Source organism: Tursiops truncatus, chromosome 7, assembly GCF_011762595.2.
Source record: "Tursiops truncatus isolate mTurTru1 chromosome 7, mTurTru1.mat.Y, whole genome shotgun sequence".
Taxonomy (NCBI): Eukaryota; Metazoa; Chordata; class Mammalia; order Artiodactyla; family Delphinidae; genus Tursiops; species Tursiops truncatus.
Genome location: NC_047040.1, coordinates 46,867,553 through 46,882,962, shown reverse-complemented (window position 1 = coordinate 46,882,962; position 15,410 = coordinate 46,867,553). Strand labels below are relative to the sequence as shown.

Genomic DNA, 15,410 nt, shown 5'->3' with positions numbered 1-15,410 from the left:
TTAAATTTTAATATGCATTATTTAAAACATTAAAATATTTATATTTGAATGTTTTATCTTTAGTAGAGTACTAAATCAGTAATATAATTTTAAGCACTTTGTTAATGACGAAAAGTGACCCTACTTTGATTAATATAATACAATTGTGGGGAAAAGGATATCACTGTTACATTTTAAGATAGCATTATTTACTCACATTCCCATGTTTTTATATTTTGAGCATAAATAAAATTTTTAAAATTATTTCTGCTCTTATGAGTTTATTTTTGTTTTGATAGGAAATATGAAGTTATATATAAAAGCTTGGCTAAAACAATTGATAAATATATGCTAATTTCATGAAAATAACACTGTTTTTTATATGTATGTGTGTGTATATATTGTGTATTATATTTATAGAGAGAGAGAGAGAGGGAGAGAGAGAGAGAGTAGAGAGATTATTTTCCAAAAAAAAATCTTTCGTACCAATTTTGTTCCCTGAGTTTAGCCTCCTAAATAGCAGCTGGATGCACTTTTTTCCCTTCTGCTTCTCTTGGTTTTCTTGTGTTTCCATGTAAATAAGGTGGGAATCTTTACCAAAAAACAAAAACAAGAAAAGATGATCAGTCCAAAACTGGGTCCAGGGGTAGAACTGTCTTGGGTTAAGTCATGTTACACAACCTAGACAGTTTTGCAGGACTTGATTTCTTTCTCATCTGTTTCCTGTGTTAATACCTTTCTGGAATAGGATTTCCCTTCTGAGTATCAAGAAGGCTGTAGGTGCTCTGACTTTATACTACCCAGGTTAAAGTCCAACGGAAAGAGAAGTTCTTTTCCTAGTAGCTATTACCTAAGCCCTTGGATTCACTGCATTTGTAGAATGGGGTTTGCATGCCCATCTTGGAACCAATCTTTGTGGTCTGCAAATAGATTGCACAAATTTACTTAGGCTTAAGTCATGTGTTGGAACTGGGATGGGAGCCCTAAGCTAGTCATGTGGACTGAGAATAGGGAGCAGTAGATCCTCAAAGGAGATTTGGAATGAGGTTTCACTATAACTGGAAGGGTAGGTAGTGAGGCACAAACACACACATGTTCACTATAGAAGATAAAAACATGGATATATTATTGTTTAAGAAAGACTGGAAACTATATAAGTAACAATGGTAGTTGTAAGGGACAAACTCTTCTTCTCTCAACTCTATTCTACACTCAAAACTTCACTTCTGGTCACCAAATGTGAGGGTGTTTTTTCTGTACCAAGCAGGACTCCTAACACGAGCTAATAAGTGTCCTAAAATTTCATTCAATTTAGACACTCTCTACCTGGAGTTAGTGTCAGATCCTACAGGTTAAGGACTCGGTCCTGCAGCCCCCAACTCAAGAGGCCAGTTGCAAGTCCAGCTTGTCACCCATGCTTCTGCCCAGCTGGCTATAAATTGGAGGTTCCCATGACCCTCTCCTCGAGTTTGATAACTTGCTAGAACAGCTCACAGGAAGACAGTTTACCAACTAAATTATCAGTTTGTTATAGAAGGGTACGACTTGGTAATAGCCAGATGGAGGAGATGCACAGGGCAAGGTATGGGAGAAAGGGCCTGGAGCTTCAGTGCTCTCTCCTCTGGGTGCTCCACCCTCCCAGCACCTCCACGTGTTCACCAACTCTGCTCTCTAAACCCTGGAGTTCAGGGATTTTTATGGAGGCCTTATTATGTAGGCATGCTTGATTAAATCGTTGAACACTGGTGATTGAGTTCAAGCTCCAGCCCCTCTTCCTCCTCTACAGGGGTGCGTAGGGGTGGGGATGAAAGGTCCAACTCTCTGATCACGTGGTTGGCTCCTCCGGCAACCAGCCTCCTAGCCACAGGGACTTTCCAACATTCATCTCATTAACATAAACTCAGGTGTCATTGAAAGCAGCTTGTTATGAACAACAAAAGACACTCTCCACCTTTTTGGACCTTATCACATAGGAAATTCCGAGGTTTTAGGAGCTCTGTGCCAGGACTGGGGATTAAAACCACATATATATTTCTTATTATAAATCACAATGTCACAGTGGTATACTACTGTTAAACATTGGATTAAGAGCTCTAAGACCTGGATTCTGGTCCATTTACCAGCAGTGTGATTTTGAACAAATCACTTAATTTATTCCGGCCTCAATTTCCTAATTTGTTGAATGAGAGAATTGTTTTAAGACACTTTAAAGAAGAATATCTGCTTTGAGTTCTGCTTTCTGATTGTTTCTCCTGAAAAAGGCTTTTGTCTCTAATGTACCTTCCAGTGGCAAAATTTTTGAATTAATTTGTCACATATGTAATGCTTAGTTTTAATGTGACTATTTAAAAAGCAGTAGGTTGACTTATTCTGATAATTCCAAGTTTGTCTACCTTATTAAAAACACTGTTTTACATGTTATAGATATACATCATTACAAGGAATCAATAAATCAAATACAACTATACACCAAACTTATAAATAGCTTTGTTATGCTGGACTTCATAAAAGATACTGGCTTTACTGAATGCTTTTTTCTGTGGATAACATTTAATTGAATCCAAATAGCATTTTTTAAAGTTTTAAAAAATTGAGCTCTAAAAGAGCTAAGCCAGCAGTACTAGAACAAAACAGTATTTAATAAATAATAAGGCCATAAAACATAGACTATAAGTGTTTAATCAGAATCCCAGAATAGGTAACAACCACCTGTTGATAAATTTGGATTTAATTACTCACATTCTTATTAAGACATATCTCAATATGCACAATGTAGACATTATTTGGAGTCATGATTTCCCTAAATAGATCTATATCCTTAGTTTATTAGTATTGATTTTATTTCCTTTAGTCTTAACAAATCAAATTATTCTATTTACTATATTATAATATGTACTGTATTATGATGTAATATATATATTATCCCATGATAATATATTGCCACAGTTTTCATAATCTTTGAAAAAGTCTTGCAAAGTATTCTATACATGACTATCAGCAAACTCCTATCAGCATTAAAGATATATAAACTAATTGATTAGTATTTTTTACTTGCCTTCCTTTGTAGGTGCTTGGGTAAATCATGGCCGGGGAATGGTCAAGGAATATAACAATCATTTAATTTGGACATACGAGGCACCTCATTTGGGCTACTGGATAGCAGCTCCACTTCCAGGAACTAGAGGTATGGTAAAAATGAAACAAAGAGTAAATTTTAAAAAGTCCAAATAGTCATGCTGAAATTGATATTAGGAGATTCCTATTTTATTCTGAGCATTGCTACTTACTGTATGACACTGGAAAAAGCTTTTAGTCTCTTGATCTCAGCTTTATTTTATTTTTTCCATGTGTATCAGGAAAGATTAAATTCCATGAACTCGAAGGTCCTTTATAGCTGTAATATCTGATGAATCTGAAGTATGAAGTGTATTCAAATCAAGAATTTCCTTAGTTTACTTTTTATGAATAAATTCTACCCAGATCAGTTAGAGTTTTTGGTTGCAAAAAACAGGAATAGATTTTAGATAATTAAAAAAATGTGTTAGGATATAGGGAGTTTGCAGGATCCTAGGGAAAGCTGAAGAAGCAGATTATAAAAGGCAGGAATCCTAGAGGGCCCAGTTAGCAGACCTACTTGACTCTTTGGAAGACTGCTGCTTCATAACAGCTGATACTAACCCTTTGCAGTCCTTTCCTCATACTGGTCCTGATCTTTCTAGAGATGTGGAATTTAGATGGGCCCAGACTTAGGTCGTGAGCATTCTCCTTGGTGGGGAGGAGGAGGGGCTGTTGACTAATAGTGTCCCCAGACTGTTTCCGAGATAAGACAAGTGATAGCTCAAATGGAGAGTGGCCTGACATATGCACAGAAGGTGGACAAAAACCAAGAGCTATCTGCTAGGAATGGCCTATTCATATTCTAGGAGAAATAAGTATTTCATTTTTCCTAGATTTAACATGGTATCAAATTATCTATTTACTTTGTACTTAAACACAACTCCAGATGTAGGATTTCTATCTCAAAATACTCAAACATTGCATGTTTCATCCATTAATTCATCTTAAAAAAAGAAATACTCTAACCTACTGTAGTGTAGACTGGTTGCATCATGGACCTGCTACCACTTTCTAGGGCATCTGGGTGTTCACTGGTATAAATTCTTGGCTTTCCCTGCTGCCAGCTCTGCTAAGTCAACTTTCCAGCAGTCAGCATCTTGTTGCTCTTGTCTCTTATCTCAGTCTGCCTTAACCTATGGGTTTTTGTCTATTTATAAAAACAAAACATCATCAAAAAGTCTACAAACAATAAATGCTGGAGAGGGTGTGGAGAAAAGGGAACCCTCTTGCACTGTTGGTGGGAATGTAAATTGATACAGCCACTATGGAGAACAGTATGGAGGTTCCTTAAAAAGCTAAAAATAGAACTACCATACGACCCAGCAATACCACTACTGGGCATATACCCTGAGAAAACCATAATTCAAAGAGTCATGTACCACAATGTTCATTGCAGCACTATTTACAATAGCCAGGACATGGAAGCAACCTCAGTGTCCATCAACAGATGAATGGATAAAGAAGATGTGGCACATATATACAATGGAATATTACTCAGCCATAAAAAGAAATGAAATTGAGTTATTTGTAGCAAGGCAGATGGATCTAGAGTCTGTCATACAGAGTGAAGTCAGTCAGAAAGAGAAAAACAAATACTGTATGCTAACACACATATATGGAATCTAAAAAAAAAAAAAAAACGTTCTGAAGAACCTAGGGGCAGGACAGGAATAAAGATGCAGACGTAGAGAATGGACTTGAGGACACAGGGAGGGGGAAGGGTAAGCTGTGACAAAGCGAGAGAGAGGCATGGACATATATACACTACCAAACGTAAGGTAGATAGCTAGTGGGAAGCAGCTGCATAGCACAGGGAGATCAGCTCGGTGCTTTGTGACCACCTAGAGGGGTGGGATAGGGAGGGTGGGAGGGAGATGCAAGAGGGAGGGGATATGGGGATATATGGATACATATAGCTGATTCACTTTGTTATACAGCAGAAACTAACACAGCATTGTAAAGCAAGTGTACTCCAAGATGAAAAAAATAAAATAATATAAAAAAAAACAAAACAAAGCTTTCAGTGTCATTTTAGTAAAGTTTAGGGAAAGTGTGAAAGCCGTATGCATATGTCATTCCTTCATCTTTAATCATGTGTCAGAGAAAATTCTTTTGGTTTATCTAGTGTCTCGGTTCCCAGCTGAAAGGCAGCTGCAACCTGGCTATTTCATGCTGTTCAGGAATAGTCCCAGTGCACACCCTGATCCAGGATGTGGATATTTTACATACATTTCTCTGTAGCAGTTTATCTGCTAACTTTGTTAGCAATTTATCTGCTAACTTTGTTAGGCTTTGATTTTTTTCTGCAATTTAAAAAATAGTTTGATATTTTCATTTTACATTTGACAACCTTTGAATTTTAAACCATGCAAGGTAACAAGACTTTTTTTCATTGAAGCTAAAATTTAGTATTTCAATAGAAGAAATATGAGCTATTAATATTAACCATTATGATCAAGAGGATGTTCTGTTTTTGTTTGAACTTAGTGCTTATAAGATTTATTCAGAAACCAGAGGGTGATTACTTTTGTTTTTCATGGTGCAAAGTATCATGCAGTCTTGCCAGCTATCTGACCATATCCCATTCTAGATTTGCCACTATAAAATGATGAAAAGATGAAAAAGAACAATATTTAATACTTCAGCTAAATCCAAGTTCTTTCATTTCTAATAAAAATGACCTAAGGGGCACTTGAGTTTTATAGAGAAGTGTGCTTTCCACTGAAAATATACCTGAAGCAACCAATCTATACAAGATGACTATGAATTCTAAAAGCTGAAATAATTTTCTAAAATAGGTGGAAGTTTTGTTTTAGCTTGTATGTCAGGAACGATTTTGTGTGAATCAGAGTACTAACACAGAAGTGTGGGATTCCCGTTCAGTTTGAATTAGATACCTTCTAGTGATGGTTTTGAAAAATCCATACGAGAAATATGGATAACTTGATAACTTGACTGTAGTTCTGGCTTTGACAGTAATTAACAGGGTAAGCTTGAAATAGGTACTTACCCATCTGAGTATTCGTTTTCTCTTTTCTAAATTGCGGGAGTTGGATATGAGGATCACTAATGTCCCTAAACATTTTAGGATGCGAGTGCTACAGTAAACTCAAAATTGGTCCTATGATGGGCCAGTTAGTGTCTGGTGTGCTAGAGCTACTTTAGTTATAATTTGGTTAATAATATACTAAATCTGTTTTTAAAGTAAATCTTAATATTTTTTCAAGGAATTCTAGAAATCTGTTTAAGTGCAAGAAATTAAAATCAATTGGTTTTTCACAGATTGCTACAGGTAAGTAGGTGGCTGAGTATAGAATTTATTAAACAAGTACACAAGTACCATTACTTTTTTTAAATATGCATTTTCAGGTATATTTGAATGAAAATATATTGTAATTTTCTACCTTTCTAACCCCTTTTGGGCATGCGCATATACACCCAGTGCGCCCACACACACATGCAGATGTATGCTTTTTTGCTATTGTCATACATATAAGATTTGGGACAAATGCAACAATGTCAGCCTCTTAATTCCAAAAGTGAGTTCTGTTGGAATTCTGTGGAGTGAAAATTGTTAGCATTACTCTATTGTGGAAATATATATTCAATATTCTTTTGGAGAAGAAGTTGAATTTCACCCAGTGAATAGCCGAACTTTACTCTGTTGCAGCTCTGGATCCTGAATAAGAATCTGTAGGTAGAATTGTTACCCTTATCTCTTTTTTGTTTGAAGAAATTTCATATTGTGCGATGCTGTGCTTGGTTGCCTATTCAATATGATAAACATTTTATTATCAGTTACCATATAGGAAAGCATGGTCAATACTGAAGTGCCTGTTCTTCTATAACCTTGATGTTTCATTTAACAACAGTGGTATAATACAGCTAACACTTACTGAGTGCTTATCATGTGCTAAGCACTGTCGTAAATATTTATACGTATTGACCCATTTAATCTTCGTAACAACCCACATGGGTGAGGTATGACAGTTATGGACTGAGACACAAGTAAATGAAGCCTGCCCAGTACCTCACAGGAAGAAAGGGTGAGGCCAGGATTCCAGTTCAGGCATTCTGGCTCTAAAGTCTGAATGCATAACCACAACACTGCTTCTCCAAATCCTTTAATATTACTATTACTTTAATCAACTTAGATGATGCAAAAGTTAAAGGATCTAAAGGCCTCATGATCCTTAGTCTTTCCAGTGTCCTTGGTGAAGCTGAAAGCTTCACGCTGGACATCTTCTCATGGTCAAGATGACCAGAAAATCGGGTGTCTCATCACCTTGAATACATATTAAAATCCAGTTGATACTGATCTGTGGAGTTGTTGTTATATACATTTTTGAGCAAAATTAGGTCTTAGTGACGTTGAAACATTACCTCAAGATAAGTTGCATTTATTTTCGTGCAGAATATTCATAGCCTGCCCTGATCATCCCAGTGCTTAGTCTGCTTTTACTGCAGTTAAGCTAATTACAACAGCACTGTATATGTGTGCTCATTGTATATATGTGCTCATGAAGAAGAATAATGGCTCACCTGTGCCGCTGCTGGGCTTAGCTTGCTGGGATCATAGCGTCATCTTGTTCTGGAGTCCAGCCTGCAATTAAAAGTTGCAACTTTTAATTCCTCAGGTCCCCCAGTTTTTGCATTCTCTTTGGTCCTTTTCATCCCTGCTTACTTTGGCAAATTCTTTTTGGATTTATCTTTAAAATTTCTTTTTTAATCAAATGCAGCTAATCATAGTCAACGCTCACTCCATTCTATCTCAAAACCTCTTTGCACAAAGCTCTCGTTAGAAATATTTTCTCCCAGTTTATTCCAGCAAATATTTTGCTACCACATGGCTTGGGCCACCATTTGTATTGCCTCCTGCAACAGTTTCCTCACTGCCTGGCTTGGAAGCCAGTGTCACACATTTTAGGTTTTGTCATAGCAGCACTTCAGCATCTCGCTGCCACTGTCTGCAATACTCAGCCATAAGTAACAAATAAACCTGTTATCTCAGCAGCTAACGATAGCAAACACTTGTTTGTTGCTTTCACTTCATGACTGTTGGGCTTGGCTTGGTTCAGCTCAACATTTTTTCTCGTTCCAGAACCTAGGTTGAAGGAATAGCAAAACTTTGGGATATACTATTCACATAATAGAGGGCCTTAGCAAGAGGACAGGCCATTCAGGCGGCCTCATTTAAGATGCTCACATTTCACTGGGCAGAGCAAGTCAATTGATTAAGCCCAAAGAGGGTAGGGAAAGTAATCTCCACCCACAAAGAAGCCTGCCATGGGAGGGGAGCAAATAAATACAACTGTGTATACACGTATTTAGTCTGCCTTGCCCAAGATAGGACATTGAAAATTTGACCTAAAATAATATATTTTCTCTTTGTTTATTTTGAACCATTTAGGGTCAGGTATAAATGGAGATTCAAAGGACATAACTGCCTACCACACAGTGTTTCTTTCAGCCATATTAGGAGGAACAATAGTTATTGTCATTGGATTTTTTGCTGTACTTCTTTGTTATTGCAGGTAAGAACAATATTAATGTGTATGAACACAGAAACTATCAGACTATAGTATCATGTCAGTTCTGTGTATTACAATGTTAGTAGAAATCAATGGTTTGATCTTTAAAATATGTAGATTAAAATAAAAATGGATATATTCTTAGAGTAGCATTGCATATATTAATAAACATATTATGAGACAATTTTTTAAAATGAAACCTTCTAGATAAGTTTTAAACATTTTTTTTGCCTTCTCTTCTACTCTAGGGATAAGTGTGGTACTCCACAGAAAAGAGAAAGAAATATCACTAAACTTGAGGTCCTCAAGAGAGACCAGACAACGTCAACAACTCACATAAATCACATCAGTTCAGTCAAAGTTGCATTAAAAACCGAGGACAAGTCACAGTTATTCAGTGCCAAAAGCTCCTCGTACAACCCTCAGAAAAAGGAACCATCAAAGGTAGAAGCAGAAGAAAGAGTTTCCATGGTAAAAACTCGGGACAGTTTAAAAATCTACAATGAAGATGTTTCATTTCTGTCAGTCAATCAAAATAATTACTCAAGAAACCCAGCTCAGTCTTTGGAGCCCAATGTAGGATCCAAACAACCTAAACATATTAACAACAATATATCTTCATCTCTAGGTGATGCTCAAGAGGAAAAGAGGTATCTCACAGGTAGTGAAGATGTGTATGGGCATTCTCACATTCCAGAACAGCTTATGCATATCTACAGCCAGCCCATTGCCATCCTTCAGACATCTGACCTCTTCTCCACTCCAGAGCAGTTACATACTGCTAAGTCAGCTACTTTGCCAAGAAAGGGACAGTTAGTCTATGGCCAATTGATGGAACCAGTAAATAGAGAGAACTTTACGCAGACATTGCCCAAAATGCCAATGCATTCTCATGTACAGCCACCAGATGCCAGGGAAGAGAATATCCCACTCGAAGGTCAACAGAGCTTGCCATCCCAAACTGCAGATTGGAGCCGGTATTCAAACAGCCTACTAGAATCTGTTTCTGTTCCTGGAACACTAAATGAAGCTGTTGTAATGACTCCCTTTTCATCAGAGCTTCAAGGAATTTCAGAACAGACCCTCCTAGAACTGTCCAAAGGAAAGCCCTCCCCCCATCCCAGAGCCTGGTTTGTGTCTCTTGATGGAAAGCCAGTCGCACAAGTGAGGCATTCCTTCATAGACCTGAAAAAGGGCAAGAGAGCCCAGAGCAACGACACGAGTCTGGACTCTGGGGTAGACATGAATGAGCACCACTCAAGTAGAAAACTGGAGAGGGAAAAAACGTTCATCAAAAGTATGCATCAGCCTAAGATCCTTTACTTAGAAGATTTAGACCTGAGCAGTAGTGAGAGTGGAACCACTGTCTGCTCCCCCGAGGACCCAGCTTTAAGGCACTTCCTAGATGGAGGGAGTGGAGCTATCATGGAGCACCCTGGGGAAGAGTCCCCAGGAAGAAAAAGCACCGTTGAAGATTTTGAAGCCAATATATCCCCCACTAAAAAAAGGGGAAGACCACCACTAGTCAAAAAAGATAGCAAGACTAATATCTGGAAGAAGCGAGAGGAACGCCCACTGATTCCCATCAATTAACAGCAAGAGTGGTTGTGTCTCTGCTGTCCCGTGCTGTTTATTCTTGCTTGTTGTTGTAAACTGCCGTATGAACTTCTGCAGAAGTTGAGACTGAGCAATCTCATGGTCCCTGGACATGTCTCAAGCAGAGTAAATAGTAAAATGGTAATTCAGTAGTGAGAGAAAGATACCAAGGAATGCTTTTTCTGGCCTATTCTTTTCATTTATTTTTGGGTGATGAATTTGAAGTATCCAAGAGTTCAAAATGTGAAATAGCTTCAAGATGTTAGTTATCCAAAAATGTTGCTCAGTCAGCAAGTTGAGTCCTGACTCTGAAGAATAACAGTGAAAAGTGTACTCCTAAAGTTGCTTCCAAAAATGTTGCTTCTGCTTTGATGACTACCCCTGTGAAATGTTTAGAAATGAAACTGTATTCTTCAGGCATCATATTCTTGTGAAATGTTACTATTATGTTCTCCACTGCCTATACTTGAAAATAACTTGATAAATATTCTGGATTGATGTTATTCTAGAGTTCAAAGGCCAAACCTCATTTTCTTTCTTTTTTTAAACAGCATGTGTATTGTTATCAACCCAAAAGTAAATTCCATACTCACATAAGATGGGCAAGAAGCTACTTGGTTGTTAGAGAGGGAAATGCCAGCTCTTTGGTTGTTTTTGGATACAACGTCACAGAATAAAAAGGTGTTAGTTTATTTAGAAATCTGAGAAATGAATGCCCTGATACTGAATTTTTATTTAAAAATTTCTTACCCCCTTCCCCATCACCAAAAGTGAAGTGAGCTTAGCTGTCAAGGAAAACTTTTTACCAATCTAAAAAAAAAAAAAAAAACCCAAACATTCCTCCCCCTCCCCAATTTTTAGTTTAAGACTCACTGATACATGTAGGCTAAAATCAGTTTTAAGGTATTTCTTCTATTTAAAAAAATTTAGTCACTTAAACACTATTAAACTTGATTTAAAAAATCAATGAATTGAAAGTTTCTTATGAACACTCAAAATTAAAATATATGGAGCTAAAGGAAGTAAATATTTCAATATTTTCTGAAATGTCAAGCAGAAAAAAAAATGCCATTTCCCTGAGAGAGACTCAAAAATACCTTCATGATAGTAGGTGTATATCCAGATCTTTTTCTTCAGTTGACATTCATAAAAAATGTTTGGGAAAAACAGTTTCAATTTCATGGGAAAAGTAAAAGATTTTTCTTAAATCACTTAAATGCTTTAAGTTATATAACATTTTTTCCAAGTTTGGAAGTCATATATTCATATTCTTTTCATCATAGCAAAGAATTCAGTGTGAACACATTCAACAGCTCTTTTTAATTATGTGTTTTCAACTCCAAATTATCATTCCTATGTCCTAAAAATGAAGCTCTTTGTTAATTAAAATCAGCTCATCCCATTTTTCTTAATTTCCATAAAGACAGATGTCTGAAGCAGCTTCCCCTTTCCCCTGGGGAAAAAATGAAACTAAACTGCTTTATTTCTCATGCCCTACTAATTAACTTGGAAGCAACATAGAGACCCAAGGCACATAAACAAGTTGAAAGAACTAAAATTAGCCACATTAGCTTCAGTCAAATTATATAGATATACAACAAAAGCCAACAGCTTTTTCCCCAAGACAGTAGACTTCAGCCAGTTTTTTCCTGCAACCATTTCTGAAGCATCTAACATGTCAGATATAACACTCCTACCTTTCTGTATTAACCCGAAGAATTTAAGACCTAGGCAGAAGTTTGCTATATTCTACCCCAATCCATGAAACAGATAAATGTTTTGGATAATACCTAGATTTACTTTTTTTTTGGGGGGGGGGGAGTGATAAGGTCCAAAATTAGAAGCGGCTTCTTATTGGTTTACACAGAAAGATGTAGTAAAAGCGGCATAAATGAAAATGATTTGGAAAAGGTTAAGGAGTTAGTGCTCTGCTGAAGTGCCTTTGATATAGACTTGCTTTATTAGAAGGATATGATAACATCTTTCTTAAATGTGCATTTTCTTTCTGTTAGCCAAATTAAACAGATGTGCCGTTTTTATTAATTAAAAATATAGACCTCGTGTTTCACGTTGGAACAATGAATTTTGCATGCCAGTGACATCTCTTTGTGTGTTTAATTATTTTTTGAATCCAGTTTATATTGATACATTGTTATGTTGGAATGAAGTTAGAAACTATATAGTAATATATTGCACTTCAATATTTTAAGTGTATATTTTCCCCACCCTTAAAAATGTTTAATCTCTTATCTTGGTAATGGAATACACACATTGATATAAGGGTATACCATTCAGGTATGCCACTTACTCATTCTTGTGTAAAGGAAATGAGAAGATGTATCCCCAAGGGCTTTTCTAGAAATACTGTTTTTGGTTTCAGAATAAAGTCTTATTTTTTTATACACTGCACATTCTGTTCTCAATTGGGAAGTATAGGCAATTTATCTTTTCTAATGATCCAAACAAAATGTGAGTAGTTCACAGATTTCCTGTTAAAAAGCTGAAGCCATCTACTTTTTCTTAACCCAAGTGATAATAAACCTGCAATATTCACAACTTTCTTAAAATTTTTAAATTGAAAACCAACAGTTTTTTGCAAATGAAAACCTTGAGAATTTTGGTCACAAATGTTAACATCTGTGGATCCTTTATATATACTTTGGATATATCTTAAAGGCAAAATTATCCCTTAATTAACTGATGGGTTCATTTACTAAAGCACAGCTATATGTATTTTTGAATACATATTATGATCTTGAATTTATAAAATCCATTTTTATGACATTTATGCAGTTGTATAGGGATTACGCCCTTTTATAATACACAGTATAGCACGAAGGTCACCAGTATTGAGGAATAAAAGCGCTTCTTTGCTTTGGCAGTCATTTTCAGATCACTTTCTATGTGTTTGAATCCTCTGGTATCAATACATAGTATAGAGTTTTAGGGGTCTGTGGGTCAAATTGTGTCCCTCAAAACTTCCCAGGAAGGTGAAGCTCAAAGTTAACGTATTCATTTATAGGGAATGAAGTACTCATTTCTCCATGTACTAGAGTTGTAAAGAATTTGACTATGTTAATTTCCATCTCAGACCTAGAGTTGACATTTTGCTCTCTTGTTTCCAAGTGTTTCTATCTTTTGTATTTTTTCATCAGAGGAATCTCACATTTCAGTGTACTTAGTGCCATTACTAGGATATTTACTGCTGAAAACTGTTAACAATCTGAAGATTTGAAAAATGTTAAACATAGTTCAGTAAAGATAATAAAATAAATCTAAAAATGTACTTGATGCATTGTTTTATTTTGGGTAAACTATGAAACATTCCTTCCCAAACTGTTGTTTAATATAGCGGATATTCAATTATTTTTTCTTTATTACACTCCCTATAGTAAAATAAACATATTTGAATACCCTTTGTTTATATAATGAACTTGATTTCTCTTTGTATTTCACGTTCTCCAAGGTTCACATTTTTACTACTAAAGCTGAGTATAGACATTATTTTTCCATTCAATGAGAATACTTTTCAAGATAATCTGATAGATATTTAGGTAGTTGCAGTTTTATATTCTAAAGGAGAAATGATACAATACACCCTCCCACAGCCCCTGCAAAAAAATTTCTTTTGACTTTAAACCAAAGACTAAATGATGACACAAAGGCTGTTTACACTTAGAGAGTTAGATCTCCTTCAAGACGCTTTCTGCTCAGTTAATTGAACAATGCCCAAGTTCATGCAGTCTGTATTTTGGGGCTTTAGATCTTTTAGAATGATTATCCTGACTTCATGTTTTTAGACATTTTGTACAACTTAAATAAATATGGTACTAGAAATACCTGTGGTCAGTTCTAATGGGAATTGGGCTCTGAATCTACTCACAAACACAGTGGAGATTATGACCCTCAACACTGGTGTTGAAATAGACACTTCCGCTTGGATCCCCAAGTGCAAGCCAGGCTATGGCCACCTTTTTCAGGGCCTGGTCTCCATCTAGGAGAGTGTGGAGTCTTAATAGAAATGATGTAGCCCCTGGAAGAATCATGCAGGACCCAACCTCACATGGAATTGGTTGTAACAGAAAAGAGATTTCATAAATCACAATCAGAAATTTAGCTTCCAAACAGACTGAAGTTCATCACATTCTCAAGGGAAATTAATATGGGAAGACGGATATGTAGGAACTACAGGAAAAAAAGTGAATGGAGTTAGTAGGTATTTTTAAAAGTTTATCAAAAGTCTTCACTCATCAGTTCTTGATAATTGTGACAGCTAATCAGGGACCCTTCCTTTGAACTACATGCTGGAAAAATGTTAAACTATATGGTAGTGTTGCTTTATCTAGACTTCATAAAATCATCTTTTGGCCTTTTTATAGGTGGATTTCTTTATCATAAGCTACAGTGAGATAGCTTGATTCCAACAGTAAGCTCTCTCTAAATAAATTGAGTTAATTTCTTTTGCAAAATCAGCCCTATTGTCTTAGATTTGGATATGTTTTCTCCATCAAAATAAATACTTTTTGGGCTTCCCTGGTGGCGCAGTGGTTAAGAATCCGCCTGCCAATGCAGGGGACACAGGTTCGAGCCCTGATCCAGGAAGATCCCACATGCCGCGGAGCAACTAAGCCCATGAGCCACAACTACTGAGCCTGCACTCTAGAGCCCGCGAGCCACAACTACTGAAGCCCATGTGCCTAGAGCCCGTGCTCCACTACGAAGAGTAGCCCCCGCTCGCCGCAACTAGAGAAAGCCCACATGCAGCAATGAAGATCCAACGCAGCCAAAAATAAATAAAATAAATTTATATAAATAAATAAATATTTTTCCTTTGACTTGTTTTCTTATCTTTTTCCTTTATTTTGGGCCTCTAATTTGGGACTGTGCACTTCTCACCATTGACTTAGTCTTTTTCGTTATAAAAACATTTTCAGTTTGACTAGAGAAAAATTGATTTCTAGGACTTCCCTCGTGGTGCAGTGGTTAAGAATCCACCTGCCAATGCAGGGGACACGGGTTCCATCCCTGGTCCAGGAAGATCCCACATGCCACGGAGCAACTAAGCCTGTGCACCACAACTACTGAGGCGGAGCTCTAGAGCCCACGAGCCACAACTACTGAGCCCATGAGCCACAACTACTGAGCCCGTGTGCTGCAACTACTGAAGCCCATGTGCCTAGAGCCCAT

General features: G+C 36.7%; 1 protein-coding gene across 1 annotated transcript in view; it reads left to right on the top strand.

The window, feature by feature from the left end:
• The window catches only part of FAM171B (family with sequence similarity 171 member B), a 65,756-nt gene extending 52,247 nt beyond the window's left edge, over positions 1 to 13,509 (top strand). The window contains exons 6-8 of the mRNA XM_019931551.3: positions 3,047 to 3,163; positions 8,507 to 8,630; positions 8,876 to 13,509. Of these exons, the coding sequence (XP_019787110.1) occupies positions 3,047 to 3,163; positions 8,507 to 8,630; positions 8,876 to 10,220 (1,586 nt within the window). The 3' untranslated portion in view covers positions 10,221 to 13,509. The remainder of the gene's footprint in view (positions 1 to 3,046; positions 3,164 to 8,506; positions 8,631 to 8,875) is intronic.
• The last annotated feature ends 1,901 nt before the right edge of the window (positions 13,510 to 15,410 follow it).